This window comes from Helicoverpa armigera, chromosome 3, assembly GCF_030705265.1.
Source record: "Helicoverpa armigera isolate CAAS_96S chromosome 3, ASM3070526v1, whole genome shotgun sequence".
In the NCBI taxonomy this organism is placed as follows: domain Eukaryota; kingdom Metazoa; phylum Arthropoda; class Insecta; order Lepidoptera; family Noctuidae; genus Helicoverpa; species Helicoverpa armigera.
Genome location: NC_087122.1, coordinates 7,029,303 through 7,043,446, shown reverse-complemented (window position 1 = coordinate 7,043,446; position 14,144 = coordinate 7,029,303). Strand labels below are relative to the sequence as shown.

The 14,144-nt window shown below is 36.8% G+C and overlaps 1 protein-coding gene across 6 annotated transcripts; it reads right to left on the bottom strand.

Moving 5' to 3' along the window:
• Positions 1 to 2,124: 2,124 nt before the first annotated feature.
• Tgo (tango) lies at positions 2,125 to 11,986 on the bottom strand. Of its 6 annotated transcripts, XM_021333089.3 has the most exons (15): positions 11,756 to 11,986; positions 10,999 to 11,047; positions 9,964 to 10,044; positions 8,119 to 8,279; positions 7,845 to 8,017; positions 7,577 to 7,724; positions 7,309 to 7,491; positions 6,959 to 7,047; positions 6,664 to 6,874; positions 6,429 to 6,579; positions 6,226 to 6,350; positions 5,707 to 5,885; positions 4,954 to 5,110; positions 4,334 to 4,513; positions 2,125 to 3,528 (listed from the first exon to the last, which is right to left on the bottom strand). In XM_021333089.3, the coding sequence occupies exons 1-14, from the start codon at positions 11,781 to 11,783 to the stop codon at positions 4,347 to 4,349; spliced, it is 1,902 nt and encodes a 633-aa protein (XP_021188764.2). In that variant the 5' UTR covers positions 11,784 to 11,986; the 3' UTR covers positions 2,125 to 3,528; positions 4,334 to 4,346. The 6 variants fall into 6 exon arrangements, with proteins under 6 accessions (XP_021188764.2, XP_049691874.2, XP_049691875.2 ...); XM_049835917.2 differs by having other exon boundaries at positions 2,125 to 4,513; XM_049835918.2 differs by having other exon boundaries at positions 2,125 to 4,513; positions 6,959 to 7,035.
• Between the last annotated feature and the right edge of the window lie 2,158 nt (positions 11,987 to 14,144).

Below are 14,144 nucleotides of genomic sequence, written 5' to 3'. Positions count from 1 at the left end.
GAGTGACATCGGTTTGGTTGCGGCATCTGAATCAGGATCCAATAGAAAATTTTTGGATCGATAAGGAGTCAAGGATGCCGCAACGTAAACCCTACTCCAGATGGATTTGAAGCAGCATTTAGCAGCCTTTTAATAAACAGCCTATCTAGTGTCCATGCCCCAGGGACAAATTGTGAGGCAGATAATTGCCACGCTTTGCATGAAGTTCTCATCACAAGCGGGGCCTGCAAAGAACAAATAAATTGTGAGCTCTCTGAGATTCCGGACATTGAATTTACAGCCCTTGAAGACAAAAGCGACCCCGTATAATTGGGGGCTACAATATGTTAGCGGTTATTTTATTAAAACCGCTAAGAAGAAAGTCTTCAAGGGTTGTAGTGAATGTAAAAAATTTAATGTCCGATCAGGAACACGATTATTTAAAATATAGAGAGTATGCTAATAAAAATGGCTTTGCAGTCCCAGCGACTCTCTCTTAAATTGTGTTTCGAATCTGCAGGATATAAATTACACAATAATTAAAAATGTTTGGAAAAAAAATATTTAAAAGATTTCATCAAAACATTAATATTTATACATTTGAAATTCGATTTCATAAAATGTGAAATTCATAAAGAAAAATTAATAGACTTTTTAATCAATATATCCTGCAGATTCTTTATTTACAATTACTGTAAAGATATTAATAAAATATTAATAAATAGGAGAGAGTGTGATGATGATACGGATTCCTATAAGCTAAAAGCGAAAAAATTATACATGAAATGTTTTAAAAGAAAAAAATAAATTATATTAAAGGTTATCAGTGTTTTATTTATTGAAAAACATCTTATAAATATTAAACAAAAAGAAACAAAAATCTACCTAGACCCAGTAACCACTGCTTTATGTAGCTATATGTATATATATTGACAAATAGTTTCTTAAACCTGCGTTCAGAAGGCGCCACTTGTCTTACTTAGTTTGGTAGTCGAGTTGGACCTCTATTTCATAATATAAAAAGTACTCTGTGCTCCTGCCTTTCTGAAATCAATTTTTACACGGACAGATCACAGATTTATTATTTCATTGCGATTAAATACTTTATAATAACAGAAGTACTCTGCTGTGACTATGTCCATCTGACAAGTCAGTGACAGATGGTGACATGGTGACTGACATGTAACATGTAACCAGGGGCCGATTTGACATTGACACTGACAAACACACAATGACTATGGTGACCAAGAATTTGGAACGGGGCGGGATCATCATCATCATAGGCCGCCCTCTTTGATCTCCACAGATACCTGTTGGAAGCGGCATGCATCCAGCGTCGGGGCGGGGTATTTAGGTGATTTTATCTTGATCTTTTTGACTGTAAAGGAGAATGGCGTTCTTGTCCTCTGGGCTATCAGCGGCTAGAAATAAAATTGGTATCAAATGATAGGTCATGTAATGAAAGATTTTTTATTCTTCTCTCTCTTTGGTAAGTTTCTTTCGAACGTTTGCAACGAACGGAGCGTCATAGAATTTTAACGTCGTGTAACGAAACGTAATGACGGATTTTCTTGTTTTTAATTATTTTCTTAGCTGATGACTAGATGGCGCTAAGCTAGGTATACGTGATTGCAACGGAGCGTTATATCTTATTACACGTCGGTAAACCGTTTTGTAGGGTAACCATGTATTCAAGTGTATCGTTTTTGTAGGGCATGGTGATAATAAACTTGAAAAGCTTTTCAAATGAAGTAATGCTCAATCTAAAATACTCAAAAATATCTTCTTCAGTTCTCAACCCATAGTACTATAGAGTAAAATAGTTCCCATCAGAGTGAGAGAGATTAACCCAGAATCTTCTTTTTCTTTTATATTATTCAACAATAACAGCAGGTGCAATAATCTTTTTGCAATCTACGAATGAAAACGAGTCCACGAAAACAAGACGAGGCGTGATGAAAAGTTACATGTTGCACTAAAGTGCAAACTCACTTCATGCTCTTTTGATTCCCTCGCTATCGCTCAGGATTCCAATCTTTTAATCCTTTGGTTCCTCTGTCATCCAAATTGAGCTCTCATTAAAAGCAACTTTGCATTCTTGTACAACAGATAACTCTTAACTGTGATGTAACAATAAACACAAGATTAATGTCCATATCGTTAGTATTTAATGAAAAATTCATTTTACAAAATTCAAGTATACCTATACAACCAATTAAAAGTAATAAAATTGTTTACGAAGAAAATATGAACTCGTAAATGCATTACTTACATAAAAATATAATCCATTAATATCTTAAATTAGGTATAATAATATAATAAAAAGATTTTTGATATTCGGATAATTTTAAAGCAATAATTGTATGAATTTAAATGTAATGAACACCAGTGAATGTTATTGATTTCAGGTACCGTCACTTTAATTATGCAACCTAAGCAGTGATACTTTCAATAAAATTATAGAACATACATGATTAAGAATTTCGATAATTTAAAGAAGTTGTGTAACAACCTCAGGAATCATGAATTACAGAGAGCAGGGCTGATAGCTGGATCTTCAATCAGGTGTTACATAAGTACCGCACACGAACGAGAACATTTACCGCACAATTATTGCTTTACACATTCTGATACATTTTATATGAATATATAGCCTACACAGCGTGGCCAGGGACCTGCCTGCTGGTAATTTCTGGCCTTAAATTTGTAAAATACAAAACGCCGTAACTGCTTCATGATAGAACTAGCAAAACCATTTCGACCAAAATGATCACAATGCATTCACGTCTTTGGTTTCGTAGCGTAAAACTTTACCGAATTTTTAATTGAGAATGTAAATAAAGATTTCATTTACATTGAGTATTTCACATCTTATCATTTTATGTGTATATTCTGCTATCTGCACTAACAATCAATACGATTCCTTAAGTTAAGTGACAGTATAGTGGAATGGTATTACGGAGCTTACAACCGAAAACACATAATTACAGTATTCTCTACAAAAATAATACTTAATTAATTACGATGCTATATTCCCAAATGAGTCTTATCATAACTTAAAAATAACGTCAAGATATAAAATGGGTATATTAACTTAATTTTGCTAGATGCACCATTTGAACGGAAATTGTTGACACGATTTTGAATATGGTAGTAAACGTGATTGCACTATAAGTCTCAAGTACCAGTAAAGCTAATTCTGAATAGAGAGATATGAATCAACAAAACATTTAACAACACTATGTTCAAAAAAACTCGGTAGCTGCCAAAGAATACTATTTACACAGTATTTTTCTCTATTAAATTATAGCCTAGCTAAATATTTGAAATAAGCTAACGGCTATGCAGAATTAACTTTACAGCAGCTACAGATTTAATATTTCGATTAAGTGTCAGTAGAAACCAGATAAGAAAAACATCATTAAACTAAATTAAAAATAATGAATTATCTCATAATACTACAAGTTACAAAACTAATTAAGTGGTTCCAAACATCTGTGTCGGTCAGAAGTGGCGTTGTCTCCTCACGAAACCAAGAATCCACTCTACCTGCCAATTAAGATATTTAACGTTTATCGCAATGATTGCACGTCACGCCACTCCGGCTCGTTAAAGGCACACAAACTTTATATGTAGCTTTGCGCGTTATATTAAGCACTACGAAAACGCCCGTTTATGAAAATTCGTCCTTTCATTTTTTTGCATTTAAGAGTATGCGAAAGGATTTCGTAAGAATGGACCCTTCCATTTTTGTAACAATTTGTGCGAGAATATATCAAGAATATATCTGGATAGATAACAGTGATATCTCTAGGGGTAATCTAATCATCACCACGCGGGGTACACGGACTGATTCGCAATTGATTTTACTCCAATTGTGATACCCACAAGATTTTGACACGTTAGGTTTTTATACCGAACACATGTTATGCCCTAATAATAGTTTATACCTGGGAGCCTATGTTCTATGTAGGCACCGCTTATTTAAGAACTGATTCGTCTTTAAAGTATTGTTAACGAACTTCATTTAAATGAAGTGGTTTCGAAATTATCATTTTATTGTATCAAAATTATGTCACGATTTTATAATAGGTACTATACTTTCTGGTACGGATATCTAAGAAAATAAGTACTTACCCTACCTAACTACTTATGTATAGACAGCTATTCAGAATCTATGCCTCTACAACCGAAATATTGAGATTTAATAGGCTGACGCGCTTGTCATACTTTCTTGCAATTCGGGAAATGTAACATAACGCATTTGAATGCCATTGCATGTACATATATGTACTTTATGTCGCGCAATAATATATTCTCTTTCAAAATTTCACGAATCAAATGAGGTACATACATTCTGAGTGAGATTACTCAAAGTTCGAGTTGAACATATTAATGTTAAGGTCTTCGAAGGTAGCAGTCCCGCTCTGGTCCAATATCTGCAGCATGTCGGAGAGCTCGTGCGGCGCGTGCGCTCCCTCGGCGCCGGCCGCGCCCGCCGCCGCGCCTGCGCCCGTCTGCCACGACCACATGCCTGCCACATTTTTAGATCATGTAGGTAGGTATAGCGATGAAACGGGAAAGATTATAATCAAAATTCCTTGATCATGTTCATCAAAAAAGGAAAAAAATAATTTAATTATCAATTATAGTTAATTTGCTGCGCCCAACAGGGTAATGTATAACTAGGATAAGGATGCATATCTATATACATTTTGCAATAGCTGCGCCGATCGACCCATCAAAGTTTAAGCTAAGCTAGCCAGAAGACAGAAACTCTGAAAAAAAGTTTTACCAAGAAGCACTGTGTTGCCCAGGTGAGTTTAGAAAGTTAGATAGGCAGATGCTCCTAATAAAATACTGAAACTCAGTGGCATCTGGTTAACATGGAAGCTTTCCCCAAAATAGAAAAGGGTATCGTAGTGTAGTCGTAATGTGAGGTGACAGTGTTACATGTCTTGGTGTGTGGCTTACCGTGCGAGGGGTGCGGGTGGTGGTTGTGGTGGTAGTGCGCGGCTGGCGGCAGGTAGGCGGGCGCGGGCGGCGAGCGCGCGGGGGACGCGTCCGCGGCCGCCGCTCCCGCCGCCTCGCCGCTGTACGCGTAGCTCTCGCCCGCGCCGCCGCCGCCGCTCTGACACAGGTTCACTCATTACTTGTCGGACACTTTCAAGGGCTTGTACACAAAATTGCGATGCGAAGTCGCAAAAATCAGGGAGCTCTTTTGCGACGCATTTCAAAACAATTCGCGTCGCGCTGATTAACTGTGTAGTGTACAAGCCTTTAATTTCACACAATCATTTTGTTATTATGGTACTAGAATTTATAGTTCATGAACATTAAGATAAAGTTCAAGAAATGTATACAATTTATGTCAGTCTTTTACAATTCTAAATAAATCTATCTTTTTGAACATAGAAGCAGGTATTCAAGTAAACTTGCATTGTATTAAATTTGTTCCCCTTTTGAAACTGTTATAAAAGGTCAGGCATTCACTTCAATACAGGTCTCAACACAAAAATAAAAAAGCAATTTACTGAAATGATTTGGAAACTTTTTTCACTGTTGGAACGCTAACTCTTTCTGAGTACCATAAGCTAAATTACCTATTACATATTACCCCGGTACAGGCCGTAGTCCTCACGGGACGGGGGTGAAACCGCGGGAAAACATTTAAGATATCCTTGTAAAAGTGTAGTAGTTTTTAAAGCAATGGTGTGGTCGACTTACGGTGCGCAGCGTGGTCCAGGTGGTGTGCGGCGGAGTGTTGGCGGGGCGGTGCGGCGAGTACTCGGGCGCGTAGTGCGGCGCGTAGGCCGGCGCCGCCGCCGCGCCCGCCTCGCCCGGCGACCGCGCGCTGCCGCCGCCGCCGCTCACTGGCAAACCAAACGCTATTGGAGCCACGGAACCTTGTCCCGCGCCCACTCTATCATTTACAACAAGTATACGATTGATCTGAACACAATATTACATTTTCTTAGAAAGTTTTCTTGATGAGATTAAATACTGCTAATTAACCATGAAAAAGATCAGTCGTCATAATATGAATGACATAAAAATTATACATTTTCAAGCATAGCTACAAAATGCCAATGCGACTGTTAACTGCATTCTGCACTGAAAACCCGTCTAAATTGTGAATAAATCATTAAACCACGAGTTTGAAGGCATCTGTCTCAGTCTAGTATACTGTAACTAAATAGGTTTATGCTATCATAGCGAATACAATTGTAGACGTACGATAAGTACCTGGTGGCGCATGGTGCTGTTGGTGCAGATTAGGTGCTTGGGCTTGATACACGTCTCGGTGGCGTAAGTGGTAATCGTAATTCTCTTCCGGGGCAGCTTCGCCTGTTGTACTACCTAACGACCGACTGGGAATAAAAACAATGAGTCAGGCATGGTGATTTCTTTTTATTTCTTTAACGAGCCCTAATTATATAAACACATACTTCGCTAAAGTGTTGGTGCAGACGATGTACTCTACGTCATCATTGTAAGGGTTTAAAAATGCGAACGCTGAAGTTCTTAACCAAACCCACTCTCTGCTCTTGGTGCGAAATCGGTACATGAGAGAGATGATTTGGCCTTTCAATTTCAATACTGAAACAATAAAATATTATTATTATTTCCGTCGTAGTAAGAATATTCGTCGGTGATACATTCCATAGAATAAGTATTTAGAACCTTGGTCAAAGTTATCTCTCATGTGCTGTTGGTCCTCTGGATGATAGAACTCGTAACAAAGTTTGCCCAACAGATCGGCCGGTGCGTACCCGACCACCTGCGTGGCGCGTTGATCGGCGAAAGTGAATCGACCGTCCACTGAATGCCGCGACACAAACTCCACTCCGCCGCTACATAAACTGTTCTCAGAGGAGTTGGGCGTTGATGTGACCTGTTTAAATAAAGTTATTAGATAATAAATAAATCCTTAAATGACTGAGATGTGAAGAACTGCTTATAGTATTTATCAACATACCTGAAGTCTTCCGATAGCAACTAGGCAACAATGGGATGTGTCAAGCTCTTCCTGAATAGGACGATCCATCTGCATACCTGGAAACAGATCTGATGTCCCAACACACATATAACTATGTTTCTTAATGTTTTTTAGACATAGAACTCATAGCAAATGTTTAGTGAAATACCACGATACTACTAAATGATAAAAAAATTACATGTGTATTACTGGGATGAAGGTAAACAGTTTCGTAGCTTTTTTTTCTGCCGAGTCTAAGCTACCTCCCCACCAATTTTCAGCCAACTTACGCGACTTAATTTATATAGATTTTCAAATAAGTTGGATATTATGTCGGTATATTGTGTTACCTGTAGGAGGCCAATTTTTAATATATCCGGTGCAATGTACAACGGCGTAATTATGGCCATCATGCGAAGGGCCTAATGAGTTTCTTGCACGCAGTCTTCCGAGATGTGCACCCTCTGCAGATCCACCGACGCGCATTCGACATATGAAACCACGCCGGGAGCCCATGACTTGACGCATGGATGCTGTGATAAGTAAAATCGACAATTTTAAACATTATTGCATTTTTTTTTATACCTATCTAAATATTCTTATCATAAAATGACTTACATTGGTGACCTTCTTTCTTGACTGTCCCTGTTTTAAGATCCAAGATACGACCTGTGTTTTGAGGTTCTTGTGTGCTTAATTGTTCTCTAACTTTTTCCACATCATCTGGATGTACTTGATCATATAAGCATGATGAGTACCATTCACCCTAAAATAGAACGATGTCATTAAAATTCGAAAGTGATTTCTGTAATTCCTGATCTCATCGCCATAGTATATTGATTATTTTAGACATGCAACATTTTATATGAAGAGACATTTAGCTGACCTGCGAGTAGTTCAAAACTGGTGCTATACTGTCACTGACATAGATAATACGTCCAGTATCGCAGCTGACAACAAATAAAAACCCATCAGCCGCTTCAAGGATTAAATGTTTTAATTCCTGATCAGTTAGGAAGGATGGTTTGTACGTGCCGTCTGTTGAAGTATTACCAGTACCTAAAAGATAATAAAAATTGCATTTCACCATACTACAGTAGGAAATACATAAAGACATGTAGGTATATTAAGGGCTACAAGAATAAACTTTTACAAGATACCTCTTAAGGCTTTCATGTGCGCTACTGCCATACGCAGTATGGTGAGTTTGTCTGGTTTCCGCGCGAGGGCCGAGCATGTTGGAACCATATCAGACAGTTCCGTGATGTACGCCGTCATCTTGTTTCTTCGGCGACGTTCAATTTCGCAGTGGTTCTCGCGGCTGGAAAAAAAAAACATTTCAACAATTTCCATCAATTTCATTTTTATATGACTCTTGTAGGTTTTATACAACAGATGCAACGAGTTTTGTAGTTTTTAGTCTCTACCACAATACCACAGTTTAACATATTAGTTATGTGTTAACAGTTGGGAAGCTACCTACGAAACTTGTGACTGAAATATGTGTCCACACACAGGCGCATTGACTAGACCGTTATGTACTTCTCCCCATGCTGTCAGTATCGAGTGTCGTCCTGACCCACCGCGCTAGTTGTGCTTGTGCCGTTCGCCAAAATAAGAACTAAAGTTCGACAGACATGTGGGAAACTTAATCATCCCTAATTTTACAAAAACAAAACGTTCTTATTTATAAATCTCATTTAATTGTTAAATGTTATTAATTTGACGTTGCTACATACATGTCACCTAATGTCGCTGTGTTGCGATTCAAAAAGTAAAGGATCGGTGAATATGTTTAATTTGAAGGGTTTACTTTCTTCTAGCTCAATGTCCTAAATTATATGCTTATTTTTTTAAGAATGCCACTGGCCTATACAATGAATTCACAAAACATTACACGAAAGACTTATCTAAGATTACGGCTACAGAAAAAGGTTTTTGAGGAACTTGAAGACGATGGTGCTGCCAAAACAACAGAAAATCAATTGTCTCGCGTGGATCCGCGCACAAAGGGTTAATGAAGATTCAATAATTTATTGCGAAAATAATACCGTAATATATATTTTAAAGTGACACCTACTGCTTCAATGGAGCTTACATCACCATTTTGACAACTTGGCTTAGCTTAATTAAAGTAAGAAGTCTGGTGCCTGCCGTCGGATTTGATTAAAGCGAGAGCGATAAATACGACGGCACCATAAAACAATTTAGGATGGAGGCTTCGAAAGTGCCATACGATGTACAATAAATATATAACTAAAAATGTAGTATGTATAAACGAAATTGATATTTTCATTAAAAAATGAGTTAAGAGAAGAGCGCGCACTTGTCGCGTGATAAGACACGTTTTCAATCATCACACAGTAACCTATTAATGGGCGTTGTGGGTATGAGAAAATTGCAGGCCTTGATGTTAGCACTTGTGTTCAATTAACCGTTAATGGCATAAATGAGCAGTACTTATTTTAATTTTTAGTCTAGCTGTTTTCCCGCGGTTTCACTCGCGTCCTCGGAGATAATGTGGCTTCCTAAATGTGCATACGAGTAAGTAAAGAGCAATTAATTAAAAACAAAAAAATATGTAGGAAAAACATGCATTTTAAACAAAATTATAGCCAAGGCAAGAATATTAATTTAAAAAATGTCAGAAGCATGAACTGAAACTTGCATCTGTAGAGATTGATGTTATTGAATCAACTATAATTGTTAAAAAGCCAATTTAAAATTGTTATGCAAGATGGTATTATTTGCAAATCCATTCAATATTCTCTAGAACATAATCGATGACATTTCGTTATTCATCACTGTAACCATCAGTTATAAACAGTCAGGCAGGAATATAACCTAATTGAGAAACTTAACTTAATTAGACAAATGTAAAGAAGTGATCAGCACACACAGAACCTGAGGGATACTGGTATTATATTAACAACTTTACTAAATGCCCACACACTAGTTACTGGTATCTGCGATAATCAAAATCTGTAACATAGAACCACCCTTACCTTGCAAATCTTTCCTTATCCTGAATGTTATCCTCCTCCATCCTTGTATATTTCCCTCCACTTGCGTCGTCTTCATCTGACCTATGAAGAAAAAAAATTCACATAAAAAAATCAAATAACATATAATTAATATAAAACTTATTATGGCAAACAACCTGACAAATGCGAGACTGACTAAAGCACACAGAGTCCCATACCAATTATCTATAAAATAGCCAAAAAATCTTCATTTAATTCTACTTTTTAGGATTTGTTGTTATAGAGAAAATAACAATATATCATCTGTGATCAACAAAGGTACAAAGAAATATAAAATTTCGAATTATTTTGTGACTTGGAATTTATGTTGCTAAGCTACTTTTGTCACTAACAGCCTTGCTACAAAGCCATAAACATCGGTTGAACACTTGTCTAAATAAAATGTGGCTGCAAAACAGACCTTATTTCAACGTCTTAAACTGGCATTTATTTAGACAAGTGTTCAACAGATGTTTAAAAGATTTTCTGGTATGACGGTTAGTGTTTAGCTACTTTTGAACTGAATATGAAGTTTTATTTTTTTCTTTTATATACTGTATCATAGCAATCAATCAATTTATTAAAAAATCAGCCTTCAGCCAGTGCCAAGTTTTTGCCTTTCAGGTTAGACCATAATATGCTTTTGCCAGGTTAGCCACCGATCCAGGTACATACCAAGGTACTTTGCATCATCCACTCGAGGGATGGTCATTATGGGTGGACAAGTTTGCCTTCTGAGAGTTAATGTGACATTTTTCAATTTGATTTGATTGTCTTTAATACACTATTTGTTAAACCACATTTCAACAATTAATCATTCAAATAAACTTTTTAAATCTAAATTTAATAGTGTTTCAGATTATATCTGAATATTATTATGATTAACAAGAAGCTAATCAGTACAGTCACATAACATCAACACTTACTTATAATATAAATTCCAATATCAATTTGAAATCCAAGACATTATGTTTCAGTTATACTTTTTAATTTATCCATCTTATCCTAGAAACTCACCCAACACTGCCAGCACGGCGTTTTTGTATATCCTTTGCTGGGTCAGCCCCTATAAAGATATTTACATTTTTTACTTAATTCTGCTATTTAAATCAGCATGACATGACTAAGATATTTCTCATAACTAGTTACGTATTTTTTTATTCTTATTCTACTTAATAGTTTACTGATGATCATGAGCAGAGCAGTTACTGGCTCAGTGGAGTAATTTTGGCATTGAATTCTGATAAATATATGAATTAGAGCCATGCAGGATGTTAGTGAACCAAAGTACATAATTTGTAGAACAAAATCCGGCTAATTTGTAACTGTTCTTTCTGTTTATCTATGTTCAATAAATAAGTATCAGTCAATAACAAAAGCCTATTTAAAAAAATCTGCAGGGCATTGAGAATAACAAGACAAAAAGTTAGGTAAAAATTGTGCCCAATATTTACAGTCCTACCATGAACTAATAAACAAAACTACTAGTTCGATAAAAAGTTCTTTGGTGAAATGGCAACTCATAAACTTAGAACTATTTTAAGCAAATAAAGTACATTCAAAATTTTGATTTACTAGCAACGCGTCACGCGGTGCAATGTCAAATTGAAAATAGGTCGATAACTTTAGATTTTTTACGTACCCATATGGCATTGGAAACAAATTTAAAATATCGTAATTATTGAGAAGCTAAGTCGTAATTAATACATAAGTGATATCTTATATCGGTATGCGTGGATTTCCTTTTAATTACAGCAACAAAATGTTCACCAACCGGGGATAGTGGGAGCCACGGCAGACATCGGTCAGTAAACTCATTAGTCCACGTTATAATATCACTAACAAATGAAAAATAAAAACTTTTCAATCCACAACAGTTAAGTTCATTTATACACAAAGCAGTACGTATGTTTACAGCTCTTCAATACAACACAAACGCCATTTTCCATTTGCAACAATTCCAGATCCAACCAACACAAAAACGTCACATGTAATAAAAATGTTGCCATATACTTGACAAAAAACATTTTTAACGCGATTTATTCCAGTTTATAAATAAGATCTCATAAGGGATCCCAGAATCAATCAAGTGCACTAGAGATTTCCACGTAAATAAACTTCATGGTTTCACTTGTTTGCTTGACGCCAAGAATTTTGGTGATGGTGTGGGTCCATTCAATGGTCCATTCTAGTTACTTCACCAGATGCGTTCTAGCTAGAAAAGCAGATTAACAGTGTGCTCAAGTCCGATCAAGTGATCGTTCAGAGCATTCGGATAATAACTTCTTTTCGCCTTTTATTCCCTTTTTTCTATTTTTTTAAGGCAGATTTACTTAAAAAAATACTGCCTTATAAAAAAACATTGCACCGAGTCTTTTGAGCCGAGGCTCAAGAAAGTCAGATTTCTAGTAAGTAAGTTCTTTTCAAATTTTTTGACATGTTTATGCCTATTTTCTATTTTTAAATTGTTGATGACAAGAACGTTTCGTTATACGACCTCAAAATTATATAAAATTGATAAGATATAACGCTCCGTTCTTTGCAGTAACGTACCAAGATCAGCGCCATCTATCCATCAGCTAGAATAAAAAAGAAAATCCCTCATTTCGTATTTTATACTAATCACGAACATGTTTCGTACTTTTTCATGCCTGCTTTACATGAAAACGCAAACTCGAGCTCATTGGGCTCTTGTGTGCCCAGGATTGCCTCTACCTGTGGGACGTAAAAACCGAGTCATGCAAAAACCGCCGAAAAAAGGACTGATACAGAAAGGGCTTAAGTAGAAACATGATCAGTTTTAGTAAGTTCCGGTAGTAAAGTGTACATCTAGCGTGCCCTCTATAAAGCTGAATGGAGCTGTGTTAGGGTGCATCAGTTCAAATAATCTGGGTCACCTTATTACCGAGGACCTTAATGGTGGATATTGAACGTGAACGTAGAGCACTGTCCGTGAGAGCAGGGGCCCGATTCTCCTAAGTTAATAATGTCAAAATTGAATAGAAATCGAATCGCAATATGATCGCAATAGCAGTTTTAACCATATCGGGCATTCTGCCCGATACTATACTAATATAAGACCAATCGTATTCCAACGACATTCGATTGGTTTGCGATTGGTCTGCTATTTTGGTCTATACGGTAGTTTGCTCTTCAATCATATTGCAATCTTAATCATTTGCAGACAAAATGATTCATTATTGAATGACAGATACGGATAAAAACGTTTATTTCAAAGAAAAAATAGCGGAATGCCACATGCGCTTCAATCGTAATCGAGTCGGGATTGGATCGTAGTCGAATGTGAATGGTATGTTGCTTAAGTAAAATTAGGAGAATCGGGACCCAGACGTGATTGCTCGCGTGGTTTCGGAGGCGCGTATGACTACCATCTACTTTGTGCAAGCAGTGCGCGTCATTGCTGAGCAGAGTGCGGACTAGGTGCAACAACGTTTTATAAGTATGGCTATCATATCTACCAGGGGCCCGATTCTCCTAAGTTAATATTGTCAAAATCGAATAGAAATTGAATCGCAATAGCAGTTTTAACCTTATCGGGCATTCTGCTACTATTAAAAGACCAATCGTATTCTATTGACATTTGATTGGTGTGCGATTGATCTGCTATTTTGGTGATTTTGGTCTATACGGTAGTTTGTTGTACAATCATTTTGCAATCGTAAATCATTTGCCGACAAAATGATTCATTATTGAATGACAGAAAAGGATAAAAACGTTTATTTCAAAGAAAAAATAGCGGAATGCCACATACGCTTCAATCGTAATCGAGTCGGGATTGGATCTCAGTCGAATCGAGTCGAACGTGAATCGTATGCCGCTTAAGTAAAATTAGGAGAATCGGGCCCCGTACCTAATAGATTCCACTGTCAGTACATGGGCGATGTATAATTGTTCATATGAGTGTTGATACCTCGACTCATGCATGGGCTGGCAGGGGGCATGTAGTTTATAAGTTATTTACTACTAACAAAATGGATCTATGTTATCTGAAATTTATATCTTGGTGTATACATAGGTACCTACTCGAAACGAAAAACTTGTATCAAACTTATGTAATAAATACCTACTTGTTTGTACCTTAGTGTAAACACGGGGTAACCAAGGCAACAAAAAAAGGAATTGAGAAACTACTCCTTTGTGGA

Coding starts and splice junctions, on each gene's coding strand:
- Tgo (XM_049835917.2), bottom strand. CDS start 11,783: ATGTCTGCCGTGGCTCCCACTATCCCCG. Junction 7,725..7,844: donor CAGTTTTGAACTACTCGCAG/GTCAGCTAAATG, acceptor GTTCTATTTTAG/GGTGAATGGTACTCATCATG. Junction 5,886..6,225: donor ACAGCACCATGCGCCACCAG/GTACTTATCGTA, acceptor GCGCGGGACAAG/GTTCCGTGGCTCCAATAGCG.